General features: G+C 44.1%; 1 protein-coding gene across 2 annotated transcripts; it reads left to right on the top strand.

The window, feature by feature from the left end:
- The first annotated feature begins 780 nt into the window (after positions 1-780).
- FAM78A (family with sequence similarity 78 member A) lies at positions 781-17,533 on the top strand. 2 transcript variants are annotated; one of them, XM_042480549.1, is made up of 3 exons: positions 781-1,124; positions 2,085-2,810; positions 16,606-17,533. In XM_042480549.1, exons 2-3 carry the CDS (start codon positions 2,473-2,475, stop codon positions 17,132-17,134), a joined length of 867 nt encoding a protein of 288 aa, XP_042336483.1. In that variant the 5' UTR covers positions 781-1,124; positions 2,085-2,472; the 3' UTR covers positions 17,135-17,533. The 2 variants fall into 2 exon arrangements, with proteins under 2 accessions (XP_042336483.1, XP_042336484.1); XM_042480550.1 differs by lacking the exon at positions 781-1,124 and having other exon boundaries at positions 2,006-2,810.
- Positions 17,534-18,275: the final 742 nt, after the last annotated feature.

The raw sequence follows: 18,275 nt of genomic DNA, 5'->3' as shown, positions 1-18,275 counted from the left end.
TGCAGAACAGAATGGAGAAAGAGGTAGCAGAGGAAGGCCTGGCTACTCTAAACAAATGCAGGGCACTGGGGCCAGATGAACGGCATCCAAGGGTCTTAAAAGGACTGGCGGAAGCAGTCTTGGAACCACTGTCCAGTCATTTTTGGGAATCCCTGGAGAACAGGAGAGGTCCCAGCAGACGGAGGAGGAGGAGGAGGAGGAGGGCAGGCATAGTTTCATTCTCCAAACAAGGAAAAAAGAGGACCCAAATTATTATGGCTGTCAATACCAGGAAAGATGTGAGAGCAGAGCATGAAAGGGTCTGTGAGGAGGAACTCTGTGGCTGCGAAAAGGGAGCCCTGGTGCTGCAGTGGTTGGCTGCTAGCATTGCAGCCCTGGGCAGCCAGGAGGCTGGGACTGGGCTGCCAGGCAGGGCTCCAGGCTCTGCTCAGCCTTGCCTCCCTCCTTCCATCTGCTTTCTAGGGCTGGGAAGGGACCCGGCTGGACTCTGGTTGCAGCGGAGCCCCCTCCCTCCCTGCCTCCCTCTGCGGCGCCACCTGCCTCCGTCCTGGGCTGCCTGGTGCCTGCCTCCCTGGGACTCAAGATCAGGGCTGGCGAAGGGGCTGCCTCCGGGGCCATGCCTCCTCCCTGCCTCCTTCTTCCTCCGAGGGACTCTGGCGGCAGCAGCAGCAGCAGCAGCAGCAGCAGCAGAAGAGGAGGAGGAGGAAGGGCGGCTGCAGAGGAGGCGCAGGAGGGGACACCGGCTGCGGATGCTGCTCTTCCTGCAGCTGCTGCTGCTGCTGCTGCTAAGCGCTCCCTGCCCGGCTGCCCTCCTCCCTCCCTGCCTCCCTTCTCCCGGCAGAAGGAGCAGAGGGAGGCGGCGGAGGGAGCCCCGGGGTCTTCCCCGGCTGCCTGCTTCCCTCCTCGGGGCTCCGTCCGTCCGTCCGTCGGGGGCTCCTCCGGGCTCCGTGGCTCCGTCACTGGCGGCCGATTGTGAGGCGGCGCTTGGGTCACTGAGGAGGAGGAGGAGGAGGAGGCGGCAGGGCTCCACTCGCCGGCCCCGGTCCTTCAGCCTCCGCCGGAGGAGAGGAGAGGAGAGGAGAGGAGGCAGGGGCCCAGGGCGCCTCCGTCCGGGGACGGCGCAGGTACCTGGCTCTTTCTGGGGAGGGGCTCCGGGGAAGGCAGCCCCGGCTGCTGGGAGGGGAAGCCCCGGCTGGCTCTTCCAGGAGGGAAGGAAGGAAGGAGCCCAGCCGGGGCTTCTCCGGAGGAAAGTCTCCCGTTAATCCAGGGCTCCCTCGATGACCCCAAGAAGAAGGAGGAGGAGGAGGAGGAGGAGGAGGAGGAAAAGGACCTGGGACAACCCCCGAGGCTTCCTTTTCCGTCTGGAGGCACCCTTAAGATCATCATCATCATCATCATCACCATCATTATTATTATCACCATCATCATCATTAGACAATGATTGGAGTATTTATATCCTGCTGCAATTGAAAGGACAGAAGAAGGGAAGAAGGCGGCAGGATCCGTAGCAGACGCTTAATCCACACTGGAGAAATAACCCGGTTTGGCACCACTTTAACTCTTTCTTGGCTCTGCTCCGGACCCACAACAAACTCCAACTCCCAGAATTCTATAGCCTTGAGACAAGGCAGTTAAAGCGGCACCAAACCGGGTTATTTCTCCAGTGTGGATGCAGCTAGGCTTCCTTGGTAGAAAGGGCTACACAATGAATGGTGTGTGTGTGTGTGTTTTAAGGTGGCACAGAACTCCAAAAGGGAAAGACAGTGCCTTGTCTAGACTCCCCTCTTTCCTTCTGATCTCTCCCAGATTCCCCTTTTCAAATGCAAAACAGGGACAACTTGATGTGCAGCAAAAGCCTGATTTATTATTTATTGAGCCGTTTGACTGAGTTGTTTTTTGTGTGAAATGCCATATTTTTCCGAAGCGGAGACCCAGAGAGAGGAGGCATGCGCATGTGTTGATGCACAGATGTGCAATTCCGGCTTTTTAGGATTGTAGTGTTCCTTTACTTTTCCTTTAGGAGAAGAAATAACCTCTTCCCCTTTCCTTCCTTCCTTCCTTTCTCTTTCTTTCTTTCTATGAAGGGGAAGCGACTGCGAGTGAAGTCCGGAAGCCAACGCTTCTTGCTTTCGCAGAGAAGCCGAGAGAGCGCAAACCAAAGGGGATGTATCGATGATTCATATCGATTGTCGGCATCCTGGTTTTGTTTTTTGTTTTTAAACTAAAACTGTTAGGAATCCAAAGAAATATATCCAACGGAATACAAGGCCTGTTTGCATCGGAGAGCAAAGGACAGAAGAGGATCAACGCACTGAAGCATCACAAAACCGTTGCCGAACTCTCCAAGGCTCTTCCTTTTCTAGACGGTACTTTGCAACCTATTTATTGCACAGAGGCTTCCCTGCAAAGGCTGCCTTGACAGAGTCAGGTTGTTGGTAGGGATCCTTCCTTCCACGATGAATCTTCTATCCTATGGATATCAGTTTTGAGCTAACCGATGAGGAAGATATCTGGAGCCTTTGGGGAATCGCGCTGGTGTTGTGTGCCATGGGCTGCATCCAGAGCATCAGCTGCAAATCCAAAGGCTTCCCGGAGAGCATCTCTGTGACCGAAGTCAAAGCCTCCATCGACCCCGTGCCTACCAACATCGACGAATCGTCCAGCGTGGTGCTGAGATACCGGACGCCACACTTCCGGGCTTCCGCTCAGGTGCTGGTGCCTCCTTTGCCCAAGAAAGAGACCTGGATCGTGGGATGGATCCAGGCCTGTAGCCACATGGAGTTCTACAACCACTACGGGGAGCATGGCATGTGAGTCACATAGAGATACTTGTGAGGGCTGTCTGCCGTGGTAAATGTGAGGATATGTGAGTTCATCTTCAAGAAGAACGTGTCAGCATTCATACACACAGACACACTCCATATTTGCAATGGGAAGTAGGTTCTCTACTCTGACTGGCAGGAGCTCTTCAGGGTTTAGGGCAGATAGTCTTCTTTGGCCTGATTCCCACTACCTTTTAAACCGGATCGCAAATCGATTTGAACCGGTTGAATTGACCCTGGTTCCCACTTGAATTGATTCAATGAAGCAATTCGGAAGGAGGGCCACGCGCAAGGCCCATTTAACTAGCATCTTTTTTGATGCTGATGTTTTCCGCGTCTTTTGGGATAAACCGATTCCACGCAAGTGTGAACCAGATGCAATGTGTATTGAAATTTGCCCTTTGGCTGGCTGGAGCGGGTCCATTTTGAATCGATTCATTCATCAATGTGAACCACACTTGGGTTATTATACAGGGGAAAATGCGATCAGGGCCCATGTAGCGGGAACCACACTCCGCTGTCAAAGTTGTGTGATTTCTGACTTATGGAGACCCAAAGGTAAACCTATCATGGGGATTCTGAGACTGAAAGTGTGTAACTTGCTGAAGTTGGTTTTGGTGGGTGAGATTTGAACACTGGTCTCCAGAGATGTAGTCCAGTATTCAAACCACTCTGGATTCCCCAGACCCATACTACACAGTTAATACCACTCTGATAACACTTTAACCGCCATGAACTCCATCCTATGGAATCCTGAGATTTCTAATTTGGTGATGTATTTAGGATTCTCCAACAGGGATGTACGCTTGAGATTTTGGATTACCTCTCTGAACTACAAATCCCAGGATTCCATAAGATGGCACCACGGCTGCTAAAGAGATATCAGACTTATACAATTCCACAGTGTGGATGCACAGGGTTGCAGAGAATGAGGGAAGAAGAAGAGGAGGAGAGTCAGATAGTTTGCTAAGACTTGTGTGCCGGATGGCAAATGCTTGAGAAGCTGTGGTTCCCTTGCTGGCACTGGCCTCTTCTTCGGTTTTAAAAACAGGAAGCCTGGGAGGAGGTTCAGACCTTGATGATGCAAGAGCAGGAAGGGAAGTGAAGCTCATAGTGCATCCCAGGGCCAGAGCGCCATGCGCAGAGAAGGCCAGGGCTCCTCTATGCTTGTGTGAAGAAAAATCTGTTTGTCCTGCTTCGCTGCCTTCTGCAGCAAATAGTGTGGGGCAGATTTCTATACAGCTTCTGGTGTTTATGATCATGCCATGGTTATACTATTCTTGTGAGTCCAAGGTTGTCTTCACAAGATTGAAGTAGGACAGGCACAGAGAGTGAATGAATGGGCCAAGGTTAGTCTTGCCATGTGAAAGCTGGAGAGAGGTCATGTACTTTTAATGACTGTGTACAAGAGGGGATTTCAGCAGTTTTATTTGCATGACAATCAAGAAAAGAACATTTCTATATCACCATCAAAAATACAGGAGACTTCTCCAGTCTTTACATTGGCAATCCTACCACTGAGCAATGAAACACACTGGGTGGCCCCAAGTCGTTTGCCATATTGAAAATTGGAGGAGGTTAATGTACTTTTAACCGTCGTGGAGAAGAAGGGATTTCAGTAGGGGTTGCTTGTTACCTGGCTGTGTGGCGAGCAACACCTGCTGAAATTTCTCTTGTACAAAAACATCACAAGTTTAGGAGCCCTCTCCAGTGTTCACTCCGGCAACTCTGAGAACCTAACTCTCCCCGCTTCAGGTCCAGCCAATGAATCACACTGGGATGGATCCTAGTATTTACCAAGACGCTGTTCTCCCCCTTGTAGCTATTCATTTGCTGTGTGTCCAGTTGTCCAGTCCAGGACAGATTCCATCTCACCTCAGAGCTACAGCTTTTTATAACTTAAAAGAGAAGTCCTATATACATCTCGACTGAAAATGCCTTCCCTTAAGACCATTGGTTTTGGGGCTTTAAATAGATAGAAGCAACCTATTAATTTTATTCTTATTTATCTAAAATGCTTTGGTTTTCTATCATGTTTATTTATATACATAGAAATAAATTAATATATATTGAAGTAGGATTCAAAGTGGCTTGCAAAATTTAAAGCAGATATGGATAAAAACTCATTATCAGTAAAACAAATCAAAAGGTTTAAATATACTCCAACTATTGGAATGTGAAGAGCAATTGAAAACACACCTAGTAAAATATCAAGAGGTAAAAACAGTACTATTAAGAGTGGTTTATTACAGTCAAGAGAAGGATTTGCTCTGAAGATATCAAAACTTGGGTGAAGCTTGTATGGGAGACTATGGTCCTTCATATTCTGAAGCCTGGAGCTGAGCCATAGAGGGATTTATAAGTCATAACTAGTACTTTGAATTTTACTTGGAAGCTGTTGCAAAGAGGAAGTCATTTGCTCCCGGTAACCTGCCTTGGTCAAGAGTCTGGCTACAGCTCCTATGGCCAGCTGACATTTCTGAATACTCTCCAGACACCAAAGGCAGTCCCATGTTCAGCTATTACAGCTATTACAGTAATTCAACATAATGCAGTGACGGAATGCTTCATTATGTGGTGATCCATGAGCAGGTTGCACATTGCCAGGAATGCGCGCTGTTGTCGCACTAGCTTGCAAATGCATTCCTGGCTATTTCAGAAGGCAGGCTCAGGACTGGATCCAGGAGTATACCCAAACTGTGGACCTGAATCACACCCAGCCTGCAAACTCTGGACCCCCAATCCCAGCAGTTTCCTGTATTTGTTAAACAGGAAGGTGCCACCGTGCTCTTCTTTTCTTTTCTGTTACCAAACTGCAAGTGACCATATGTCGCTAGACTCCTTAAGATTTGTCCTAGCAGCTCACGCTGTTGTCATGCTCAGACCATGCAGGGAATCCCTGGGTGCGATAGGCAGGAAACGCTGCATGGTGTTTGAGGGTGTGATTCTTTGGGGGGAAATTGGCAATGCAAGAAGAGCATTTGAAAAGGGACAGTCACTTGGAGCCTGTTGGCTGGAGGGAGCAGATGGCGTTGGGCTGGCTGCACTGTTGCCAGCGAAATCTCTCTCCCTCTCCCTCTGTGTATGCGTGTGTATGTACATGGATGGATTGAAATGTCACTTTGAGAGAAAGCTGCTGTCTAGTTTGAAGAATGCTGGTAGGAAAAGCATTGGTAGGAAAGCTTAGCATAGCAGCTCAACCAGCTAGCGGAAAAGAAAACATTGCAAGGTGAGAAAACATTGCAGGGTGAGGAGGAAGTGGGAAGGAGTGAAAGAGTGAAGCATGACTTAGACCTCTTTATCCTATATGCAGCATGCAGATCCACAATAAACATTCTGGTCCACAAGGGCCAAAGGAGCATTGCAAATCTACAACAGCCACACACACACAAACAACAAACAGCAGAAGCATCCCATCTAGTCTTTCTCTCATCCTCTTGCTAGTAGTTCCTACGGATAACATTTTAACCCCACCTATCTTCTTACTTTGTGGAACTGGAAGCAGTGGGTTCCCATGGCCCCATTCATTGACCAGGAGCAAACCGGTTTAAGTGGCCTCCAAAAGGTTAGACCAAGGCCTGTAGGAAAGGGTTTTTTTAAACAAGAGGTTCCTAAGGTTCAGTCAGAGATCAAAACTGAAAAACAAACAAACATTTTTTGAATTGGAGATTTTATACAGGGGTTCCCTGAGATGTGAAAATTATTTCATGGTGTCCTCTAGTGTTCAAAGGTTGTGAAAGGGTGCCCTAGACCAGTGATGGAGAACCTTTTATAGACCGAGTGCCCAGACTGCAACTCGGACCCCACTTATTTATTGCAAAGTGCCACGTCCCTCTGGCTTTCTAGTAAGAAACTCTGGCAAACTCTGTGCTAGGGCGACAGCATGTGTGCCCACAGAGAGGGCTCTGAGTGCCACCTCTGGCACGCATGCCATACGTTTGCCATCACTGCCCTAGACTATGCCTATGACATGGGTATACTGATGGCCTGGAAGGAAATAGGAGAGGATAGTTTTGGGTTTGATTGTGCATTCGTGTTTCCTCATTCATAGAATTTTGTAATAAGACCAGATGTTTTCCTCTTCTCTGTCACTTCTGCATTCTTTGTCTTGGGATTGTAAATCCATTAATGAGGAAACACTAACAGTTGCATGCCCCCTTTTTTGGGGGCAATGTAGGGAGCTCTGCAAAAGAGACAGTTCTCCCAAAGAAAGATGTCGTAGGAGGAATTCCTACCCTAAAATATTAGGCAAATATTTACAAACCAGATTTCAAATTTTGGGATTTCCAGACTGAAAAATTCCCAACTCACTCAGAACCGATTGTTCTGAGGAAGAGGAGGAGCAGATCACTTGAGCTTAATTGAGGAAAGGCATGATATAAATGCAATGAATACATATGTAATATTGCTGAACGTTCCTTTGCCATTGCCTAGTTTCAAAAACATGCTGCCATTAGAAACAATTTCCAATAATAATAATAATAATAATAATAATAATAATAATAATAATAATAATAATAATTTATATTATATATAGAAGTGGTATATGCAATATTTTACAATTGTAAATGTACATAAATATATACTGTTAAAGGAGGAAATAATGACAATAGTATTAATACATTAATATAAGAAAAGAGTAATTAAAGTATTTTGAAGTATCAAAAATATTTTAGGTTAGAGAGAGGGAAGTCATATTAGCTTCTATTTTGATGTTTGTGATGTCTATGAAGGTTATGTAAGTGTATTGTAAAATCCTTTGTATGTTTGTTGTGCCATATTATGTCATTTTTTGATTATTTTGTTATCATTTTTAAGGATAACAATAAAGATGTTTTAAAAAATAAACACTTCCCTATGGGGTAGGTCCAGGATTAGTCATACTTATGGCAGATACCCCATTAGACTCTGTGAGGCTTGACTTGGGCATGGCTGGCATCAGGCATTGATTTCATTGTGCCAACTCCTAAATACAACTAAATTAGGGCCCTGTACAATGAATTTCCAGTTAGTATTGTGTCTTCTATTTTGGCGGCTGAAGGCAAGTGAAGCAAAGGACAGGACTGCCCTGAATTTGCCAAGTGAAAGAGGGTTCATGTTTGGGGTGGCAGAGGCAAAAGCTGGGTACGAAACTTGAAAATGAATAAATGACACATGAGAGCAGAATGGAATCATGGAGTGTAAGGGCCTGGACAGGGCAAAATAAAGCTACTTCGGGTCACTTTGGAGGTATGTTGTTTAAATGATGCATGCGTCCTAAGAGGCTGGAAGCCGCTCCGAAGTCATGCTCCAGTCCTAAGGACTGGAGTGCAGCTTTGGCACAGCTTCTGGCCTCTTAAGATGCGTGTGTCATTTAAACAGCATGCCTAGTCCAAAGTGACCCAAAGCAGCTTTATGTTAGCCTGTCTGTTCAGGCCCTAAGAGACCATGTAGGCCATTTAGTCCAATCCCCTACAATTACAAAAGAATACAAAAAGAATCCTACAAAAGGATTTACAACTAAAGCACTCATGGAAAATGACCATCCGACGTCTGTGTAAGAGACCTCTAAAGAAAGAGGGTCTGCCATCTTGCGAAGCATCAAAACAGGTCTTACAGAAAAATAAAACGTCAGCTTCGTTAGCCACAGAAAAGGAACTTCCTTGTGGTTTCTTCTCAGAGAACAAAAGGTCTCTAAAAATAAGTTAAAGTAAAAACACAACAACCCAGAAAATGTTAATTTTTTAAAAAATGAACGAAGCCAGAAAAACATTGCTCCGATGCTCTCTCTCTCTCCCTGACAGACCTTAGGGCCTTTTAACTTAATCTGGTCCTGGGTGTCTCATGTTTGTAAGATGTTTCCTGTTTGGCGACTGATTCTGTTTGCACTGTCACTGTGAAAGTAGCTTTGTAACTCATGGTGCAGGCTTTCAGCCCATGTGTTTCCTTCTGTGAGCAGCTCTCTAGTTAGAGTCTTAAAATGATTTGCTATGTCTACTTCCCCCACTAGACCTCAGGTCCTCAATATACTTAAAATGAATGTCTTACCACAGCTCTTGTATATCCTTCTAGTTATCTCACTGTGTATCTGTCATGTTTATTTTAAGAATAAAATAATACTATAATTTAGGAATCTCCTATATAGGCATCACTACCCTGTTTTATACTTTCAAAGATCCAGCTGCAATTTTCTAAACGTGCACTTAATTTTCCAAACTTCAGCTTGTATTATATGACTTGTACAAATAGGTGGCCAGTAAAGTTTGATTCAGATACTGCTCTTTTAGTGATCTTGGAATCAACCTATGTGGCACTTCCCTTGCAGTTAATGCATTGGCAACTACGGTTTGATTCACCAACTAATTTTATGGGATGAGCCCATAAAACACTGTGAGACAATCCTTTTTCATGGAATAAATGGGCTAATTGTGAGTTTTATGTTTCACAGACCCAGATCAAGAGGGTTTCCCCCCTCTTTGTCACACTTAAAATTGCATTCTACTTTTCAGTTTACTCTCTGGTGCAATATGGCAATATTCACAATTGCAGCATGTTTTGATGTCTGTATATAGGTCACCAGCTTGCTTTTGTCTAAGGACCAAAACAGACTGGCAAAAAACGCTGGCTTTGGAGGGGTGTGGAGGCGTGGCGTATGCACAGCGCATGCCCTGACAATGCACCTAAGCCCACTGACCACACAGCAAGCGGCATCATGGTGTTTCTGCAGCGCGGCATTTACACTCGCCGAACTACAGAAGCGCTGAAAAGCCACCGCTGCAGTGGAAAGGATGCCTTTTTTCCTCCCCAAAAAGGAGCAGCAACTTTTGTGTTCAGTTGTACATCTTTGCATATGTGGGCTGGAAAAACACCAGATTGGGGCATGGCGTGTGGTTGCTGCATCCCAATCCGGCGCTCAAAGGGGCACTGTAGAGAGCTGCCCCTTTACATCCGTCTGTTTCGGCCCTGTCTCTTAGGAACCGTAAAACTCTGCCCCTTCTGTCCGGCTGATTTAACTGAACAGACACTACTTTTCCACTTTGTAGTAGTTGAAGTGAGCTGGTGGAGGTGAGAGAAACCAGGACATTTTAAAAGCAGCTGAAAAAGTGGAATGACAGAGGATTAGTTGGGGCCGTCCCTTGGATAACTGGAGGACGTGAAACCAACATGTGTTATTTATTCAGTCGCTTGGTGTTTTATACTCACCATCTAGAAACCTCAAGGCAACCTACTGTAAAATATCTTTACTAATTTAAACAATGAAAAATAAAATGATTTTAAAGGCTGGAACATATTTAACAAGTTAGCAAGTTTAAAAGACAATTCAAAACAGCTTTGAAACAATATGAAAACATGTGTACTGTATGTGAGGGTTTGTGTAAAAAAACCCAAACTTTAGTTTTTACTTGGCACCAGAATGATGGCCATTTCCAAAGATCTGTTGGAAAGCACTGAATTTGACGTTAGTGAAGTTAGAAACAAGAAGAATAAAGGGTTGTGTTGTCTTGTGGAAATTAAACAGTGCCAAATTCCTTTATATTAAACATCAAAAATCTCTTTAGATTTAAAACAACATTTATTTCAGCAAAATCTGGTACTGTATTTTGGATATATTGGACACTGCTACATTTTAGTAGAAAGACATTTTATTTTAATTGGGAATATAATTTAGAAAACAGGTGTTTGGGATAGTACTGGGGGGCTTTTAGAGGAGAATGGGCATATTTTTTGTGTATTTTCATGGTTGGGGGGAGTTTGATTTTAGAATCAAAATTGTCTGAAAATTGCATTGACCCCCTTTTTTTTTTTACATTAGGGATTAGGGGAATTGAGGGATGGGATGCTTCATGGGCTGCAGAAGTGGGGCCCTGGGGAGACCTCTGGTGCTAGGATTCCCTAGCACTGAGCCAGGCCAGTTAAAGCCAAAACAGACCGCGAAGTCATCCAGCCAGGCCCAACTCTTTTCCAGGCAAGCATTCTCTGAAGATGCCCATAGCCACAGATGTTGGCGAAACGTCAGAAAGAAACTCTTATAGAACATGGCCACATAGCCCCAAAACCCCACAAAAAACTATGAATGCCGGCCATGAAAGCCTTTGACTCTATTGTGAGGTGTTTTAAAATGAAAAACAAGACTTGTTCAGAAGAGGTTTTCCATCATATTCCTCTGAGGCTGAGAGAGTGGAGCCCAATGGGTTTCCTTGTCTGAGCAAGGATTTGACCCGTGCTCACGCCAATACTCCACCCACTATACCACACTGGTTCCTTACTTGCTATGAACTTTTGTTTTTTGTTAACCGCCCTCGAGTTGATTTCAATCCATGGTGACCCTGTGGATAAAACATCTCCAAGATTCTTTGTCCTCCACCTTTCCTAGCATTATTGTTTTTCCTAATGATTCATGCCTTTTCATGCTTTGTCTGAAGCGCAACCACCTCAGTTTTGTCATCTTGGCATCCAGAAAGATTTCTGGCTTGATCTGCTCTAGGACCCACTTGTTTGTCATTTTGGCTGTCCATGGGATCCTCAGCACTCTTCTCCAGCACCATATCTTGAATGAATTTATTTTCTTCTTATTCAGTTTCTTAACTGTCCAGCTCTCACATGGATACATGGTAATAGGGAGTATAATGGCTTGCATGATTCTAACTTTTGTGTTCAGTTGTACATCTTTGCCTATTAGCATCTTTTCCAGTTCTTTCATAGCAGCCTTCCCCATTCTTAATCTTCTTCTGATTTCCTAATTACAGTCCCAGTTTCTATCAATGTTTGACCCCAGGAATGAGAACTCTTTTACTACTTCTATTTCTTCATTGTCTAGGTTGAATTTGTCCAGAATCACCATAGTCATTATTTTTGTTTTCTTTACGTTCAACAGTAGTCCTGCTTTTGCACTTTCTTTCCTGATCTTCCTTAGTAGTTGTTCCAGGTTTGGGAGATTTTCTGATATGGTGTCATCTGCGTACCTTAGATTGTTGATATTCCTCTCTCCTATTTTCACTCCTCCATTTTCTGTATCCAAGCCTGCTTTCCTCAAATTATTAAGTCAGGCCTCAGCTTTCAAATGACCAGTTCTACCATGCATCAAATTTTAAACCAAACTTTATACTATAAACTTTGGAGTTAATTGCCTTCAGTTTGATTTGGATTACATATAATGAAAGTTCTCGCCTAGCATTTTCTTGGAGAGATTTCTGCAAAGGAGGTTTGCATTGCTGAGGCTGAGAGAGCGGCACTTGCCCAGCCAGGGGTTTACATGGCAGAGAGGGGACTTGAACCCAGGTCTTACAAAATTAGGACTCTGGGTCTAACAATCAAGCCACTACACCACTCTGGCTCCTGTTGCAGTTTAGGGACAGATAGTCAGGATTCCCAGGCAGATTCTCTTTCAATCTAACCAAATTACAAATTCCCGGAGTCAATAGGACACAGCCATAGCAGTTAAAGTGGAGTTTAAGTGCCTTCCTTTGGCATCATAGAGCAGACATGGGGGAGGTCCACATTTGAAATGTCTCTAATTTGAGGTAGTGATGAAAGGTGACAGGGGCAAAAGCATGTTAGGTGAATCTCTGACTGTGTGGCAATAGGCCTCTGAGTCTACAGTTGCAATCCCAGCCTTCTGTGATCTATATCCTTAAGGACAAAACCTCTTCTGTCTCTTAGATTACATTTCTTGGGTAACACATCAGGAAACCAGAGAGAGATGTGTGCATGAACACACTCTCTCTAAACCTCCAATCCTCTTAAAAGAGTAAAAGCCCTGTTCCTTTCAGCGAGCGAGAAAGAAATGTAATTGGAAAGGAATAAGAGTTACAGTGATGTTTTCAGGACAGATTAACCCCAAAACCGGATTTCATTGATGCACATCCTCGCAACAATGTGGATGAAGAGTACTTTGCAAGATAAAAGCCCATGTACTAAGAAATACTAAGATGCTGCTGTGCTTGTTTTTATCATGAGAGCCTCTACACCTTGGAAATGGAAACTCAGTACACCAGGATGGAAATTGAGCAGGCCTTCAGAAAATGTCAAATTGCAACTCCCAGCAGCCCTAGCCAAAAGTGGACTTTATCACATGGACAAAAAAGATGGGAGCATAGTTGGAGGCTCCCACCAATATCGGGCAATAACACGAAGATTATCACACAACATTGTGCGGTACTGCAATTATCCCACAATTATTGTGTGAATAAAGAGGAATTCTAGTGCCACTTTTTATTCAACAGAATAAAAAGCGGTGCTAGAAGTCCTCTTTATTCACACGATAATCGCAGGATAATCACAATATTGCGTAATGTCATGTGATAATCTTTGCGTTATCGCACGATATTCATGGGAGCATCCCGCTTATGCTCTGCCTTTTTTGCCTGTGTGATAAAGCCTATAGTGAGGGGTGATGGGAGTTACAGTTCAAAGGACGGCATGATTCCCACTACTGCCCCGCACATTCTCATTTTATGAAGTTACTATTGGCTGCTACACCATCTATCTGACTAGGAAATTGAATGTTTCCCCCTCTTTGTTGTTGGGTCTGGCAGATTTTGATGCATCTCACTAGAGCCTAAAAGGTCAAGATACAAGTGTAATAAAACCTGCCCTTGATCTAAATCCCTGTTTGAAATAGACTCACTGAATTAAGGAGAACTTGGTAAATCAACATTAATGTAAATCCAGTTAATTCAGTGTATTCCTGCATTGGACTAGGGGATTGGGCTAAATGGTCCCTGCAGTCTATTCCAACTCTGTGATTCTATCTGCTATAATGAGAAATAGAGTCTTTGACTTGGTATTTTTAAATCTATTGATTGATTGATTGATTGATTGCACTTTAGACCACTTGACTTTGTTTTTAAGTTCTCCGAGTAATGTAGTCTCTCTCCACCTTTATATATATATATATCACAAACATTAAATAATGGCTGAAGAATGCATACAACAAAATCCCTAGAAGGAAAACCACAAAAGGATGTGAAGTCAAAGAGTGCTAAGATCTAAATGCTCCATAAGCAGTTCTCCCATAAGCCTGGGAGAATTAAAACTGATAAAATGACAGGGGACTGAGGGGAGCTTCTTTGGGAGAGCATTATGTAAATGGGGTGCTACCACTGGGAAGGGTCTCTCTTTGGCTTGGCTACCTTGCCTCATTTGGCACAGGTGGGTATATCTTACACTGATGGCTGAGACATATGGGCTGCTTCATATTTGCAATATACACACTTCTGTAAAATATTCAATTCCTGAGGGGGAGGAGAATTAGTGGTATGATTATGGTAAGATTTATGTTCCAGAGCCTAGGACAGAACAGTGGATTCAAACTACAGGAAAAGGAACTCCCCACACACATTAGGAAACGTCCTGACAGTATTTGCTGTTTGGTTGTGGAACATGCTTCCTCAGAGGATAGTGGAGTCTCCTTCAGGGGTTTTTAAACAGAGGCTGGATGGCCATCTTTCAGGAATGCTTTGATTATGTCTTCTTGCACAGCAGAATGGGGTTGGACTGGATAGCCTCAGGGCTTCTTCTTACTCTAGGATTCTTGATTGTGATTTCCTGCATGGCAGGGGATTGGACTGGATGGCCCTTGTGGTCTCTTCCAACTCTATGATTCTTCAGCACAACTCTGTGGTCAACTTCTGGTTGAGTTGCACTGGAGAACCTAGAGATTCAAGAGAGAACATATTAATCAAAACTGCAAATAATTAAAGTCAAAGCCACAAATGTGGAGGGCCAGCTGTAATTCAATACCCCAGAGATATGATCTTGTAGACTTGCAAAATGTCCATGGGCAGACTTCTAATATTTGCTTCCTGATTTGGGACACAGAACAGCAGAACACCTCCAACTGTGCTGATTTGGCAGGGAATCTCATGATAAGCCTCTGCTGTCTCACTTTTTCAGTTGCTTACAAAATGTTCCAGTTGCTCTCTCCTCGCACCTTCTCCTTTTGTACTCACTTTACTTCAATTGCTTCAAACTGAATTCAAAGTGCAGAATTAATTTGCACTCAATTAACTCAAAAGGAGAAGGCAGATGGGGGCAGTTTCTTCCCCTTCCCAAGAGACCCAGCAGCCTAAGGGAAGGGGCAGAGTCTTGCCCTTTCCAGGAGGCTAAGACAAAAGCAAACTGCTGCAGCCTCTCCTGGCTTGTATATTCTTCCTCACTGATAGCTCTTTCCAGTTGACCACATTCTAAGGTTGCCTGGCCATATGTGTCATGGTTTTAATCTGTGAAATATTGGTGAGTATACCGTACTCGCAGAACTACCATCTGCATCAAGATGTGCTTTTATAACATATATAGATGCCCAGAGATGTCACCTTTCTCTTTCCCAGGTTCCCAAAATCCCATATGAACGAAGTCATGTCCTGAAAGGGTCCTTGCTTGGGATTTTGAGAAGCATGATATCACAGAGAACAGGCTGCTGCTTTCTTAATGTGATCTCTGGTTCATCCCCTTTTGAAAGGCACAGTAGAGTTCATCCTCCCCAAATCCTCCAGGCTTTTCTCAATCCCTGTGTGTGTGTGCGCGCATGCGTGCGCGTGTAGTGCAGGAGGAATTGCCCTGTAGCCGTTTTCTCTGTTAAGAGGGTCCGTTCTCAATTAATCTTTTGTGTGCCTTCCTGGTGAGGAGAGTCAAAGTCTTTATTCCAGGAGGTCCTTTGCAGTGTTGGCTAGAGACACACATAGCATCCCTGGGAAGCAGAGAAATGACAACTCTTGGGATTTTGCAAGCTCCTAGTATGGGTTGAAAATAATACTGTTAGCAGGCTCCTTCAATAAAAACTCCTTGCATGTAGCAAATTAGAAAACCAGAGAAAGCAAGTCTTTCTGATCTACTGGTTTTCTACATGCAAGCAAAATTTCATTTGTGCAGGAACATTTAAATGTGCAGATCCAGGAAAGCACACGCGCACATGATTTCCTCTCCTTAGGCAGGTGGGGCTTTGGTATTGTTTCATGCCCCTTGCTGCAAGGAGCAGACGCACGGAAAATAATGCGAACTAAGCACACCTGCTGCATAGATTGGGATATTCTATATAGGTCAAAAGAGTCTTCTTTTGTAACTTAGCACAGCACAGCTGCCACCCAATTTAAAAAAAATCTTAGTTGATTTCACAGAATGACTTTTAGTTATTGGCTCAATTGTATCTTCAGAAAGGTAGAAAATGGCTCTGAAAGGAAAACAATTTTTGCAGCAAGAAGCATTCATGTGTGGCAGAAAGGAACATTTTGTTTTCCCATGTGTTTGTAGTTTTAGATATTAAAGAAACAGATTTAATATCTGTTCTCTGATAAATTGGGGGGGGGTCTCTTTAGCCATACAGTGTGCTGATCAGTCACTGAATGCAATCAGTTGATTGACGAAATACAGCACACAACACTATTGCAATGCTCTTGCTCTCCACACATAGAAGGTGCCCCAAAGAGTCATCTAGTCCATCCCTCTGTTATGCAGAAATATACAAATACACCATTCCTAAAAGACGACCATCTAGCCTTCAAAGTATGAGTCTGCCATCCTCTGTCACAGCGTGTCCCTATCCTTAAACAGCTCTGCCCATAAAGAAGTTCTTCCTAATGCTTAGTTGGGAGCTCTTCTTGTCATTTGAATTCATTAGTTGGTGGACTAGCAGAAATCAAGCTTGCTCCATCTTCTACATTATATCCCATCAGGCATTTAAAGGTGATTGTCATGTTACCTCTCACATCTTAATTTTCCTTAAGATGAACATCCCAACTTCCCTTAGTTTTTCCTCACTGGGTTTGGTTTCCTAATTCACCTTGCAGTTTCTTCTTCTCCAATTCAGGTCAAGCTGGGAACTCCCAGATCTCCTTGAGGGCAAGATCCAAGCGATCAGTGATTCTGACGGGGTAAATTATCCCTGGTACGGGAATACCACGGAAACATGCACCATCATTGGTCCTACCAAGAAAGAGGGCAAGTTTAGTGTCAGCATGAACGACAACTTCTACCCCAGCGTCACGTGGGCAGTGCCAGTGAGTGACAGCAATGTGGCCAAGCTCACCAAAATCCACCGGGACCAGAGTTTCACTACATGGCTAGTGGCCACCAATACAGCCACCAGCGAGATGGTGATCCTGCAGACAATCAAGTGGCGAATGAAACTGGGCATCGATGTGTACCCTAACAAACCTTTGGGCCACCGTGCCAAGCTGAAGGAACCCTCCGCTCAGGAGCAGCCTCAGATCCTCAGCAAGAATGAGCCAATACCACCGAGTGCCCTTGTGAAGCCCAATGCCAACGATGCCCAAGTCCTCATGTGGAGGCCTAAGGACGGGCGCCCACTCGTGGTGATACCTCCAAAGTATCGGTAACGAAATCCCTGAGCCCCAGAAGTAGAGGGGTAGGGATTAGGGGGAAAACCACTTAATATTTAAGAAGACATATATTTAAGCAAAAAGAGATGCACTTTTAAATTCATTTGTCAAAAGAAATAATAATAATGCAACCATTCTACCTTGACTCATGAGAACGGATCTCACTGTGCTAGAGGCTCAAAAGGAAGGACTAGGGATCTTATTTGGCATCGCTGCATTTCTAAGGGAGTGAAGAAATACACATGTACACTCATTTCCAGCTTTTTCATGTTTGCTTTTTTCCTTTCCTTTGGTTGTTGTTTGAAGTTCAGTCTCATTACTTGGATCACTTGACAGAAAGAAGGAGGGGAGGCAGAATAATATGTTTGTGGTGTTCTCTTTTTTTTAAACGGGAGAGTTTATTTGGAGTTGGGAGGAGGAGGAAGAGTCATGTATATATATATATATATATATATATATGGAAAGGAAAGGGATGCAATGGACTAAAATACTGAATGTCTTTTTAAAAAAATCTTGAATGACGATGGGATTGTAATGATGGTTGGTTTTTGTTTTGTTTTTTTTAAAGATGTTCCAAATTGCAAACCCAAATTACGCGGCCTTATGTAGGTTTTGCTTTGCATTGCCAAACTTTTGCCTTAAGCTACATTTAAAAAGGTAAAGCGGAAGAGGGGGAAGGAAGAAGACATATCCTCTTTTTCTTAACTGGATGTGTGCGAAGGGGACCTTTTGCTCTGGATATAGTAGGAATGGTCAAATGTTATCACAACAAGCCTCTAGGCATCAATTGCTGTTTTCGCCCCTGCTTTTATCTGTGGCATAGCGGGCCAAAATGCCACTAGCAGAACCTGCTGTGAAGTAAAGTCCTTTTCTCTGAGATATGTCTGCCTGCAACTGTTTAGTTGCTTTGATGCTGACACTTAATTCTTCACAGATAATCTGGATTATTTCACTGATAAAAATTATGCATTTCAGTATATTCTCTGTAGTGTACCCACCTTCCTGCCCCCAATCTTATCTTTGGAGAGGGTTTTGGGGGTTTCTTTGGTAATGTTTGAGGTTTTGATCCCCTCCCTTTAGGCTTTTTAAAGGCCTGTAATTGAATATTTCCTGCAACATCATCTGTTTCTCTTGCTTC

Source organism: Sceloporus undulatus, chromosome 7, assembly GCF_019175285.1.
Source record: "Sceloporus undulatus isolate JIND9_A2432 ecotype Alabama chromosome 7, SceUnd_v1.1, whole genome shotgun sequence".
In the NCBI taxonomy this organism is placed as follows: Eukaryota; Metazoa; Chordata; class Lepidosauria; order Squamata; family Phrynosomatidae; genus Sceloporus; species Sceloporus undulatus.
This window is presented reverse-complemented; position numbering and strand designations above follow the sequence as displayed.

Bases quoted from the DNA above. Each gene is read 5' to 3' on its own strand.
- FAM78A (XM_042480549.1), top strand. From the start codon at position 2,473: ATGGATATCAGTTTTGAGCTAACCGATGAGGAAGATATCTGGAGCCTT. The intron at 2,811-16,605 runs GTGAGTCACATA...TCTCCAATTCAG, and splicing joins CACTACGGGGAGCATGGCAT to GTCAAGCTGGGAACTCCCAG.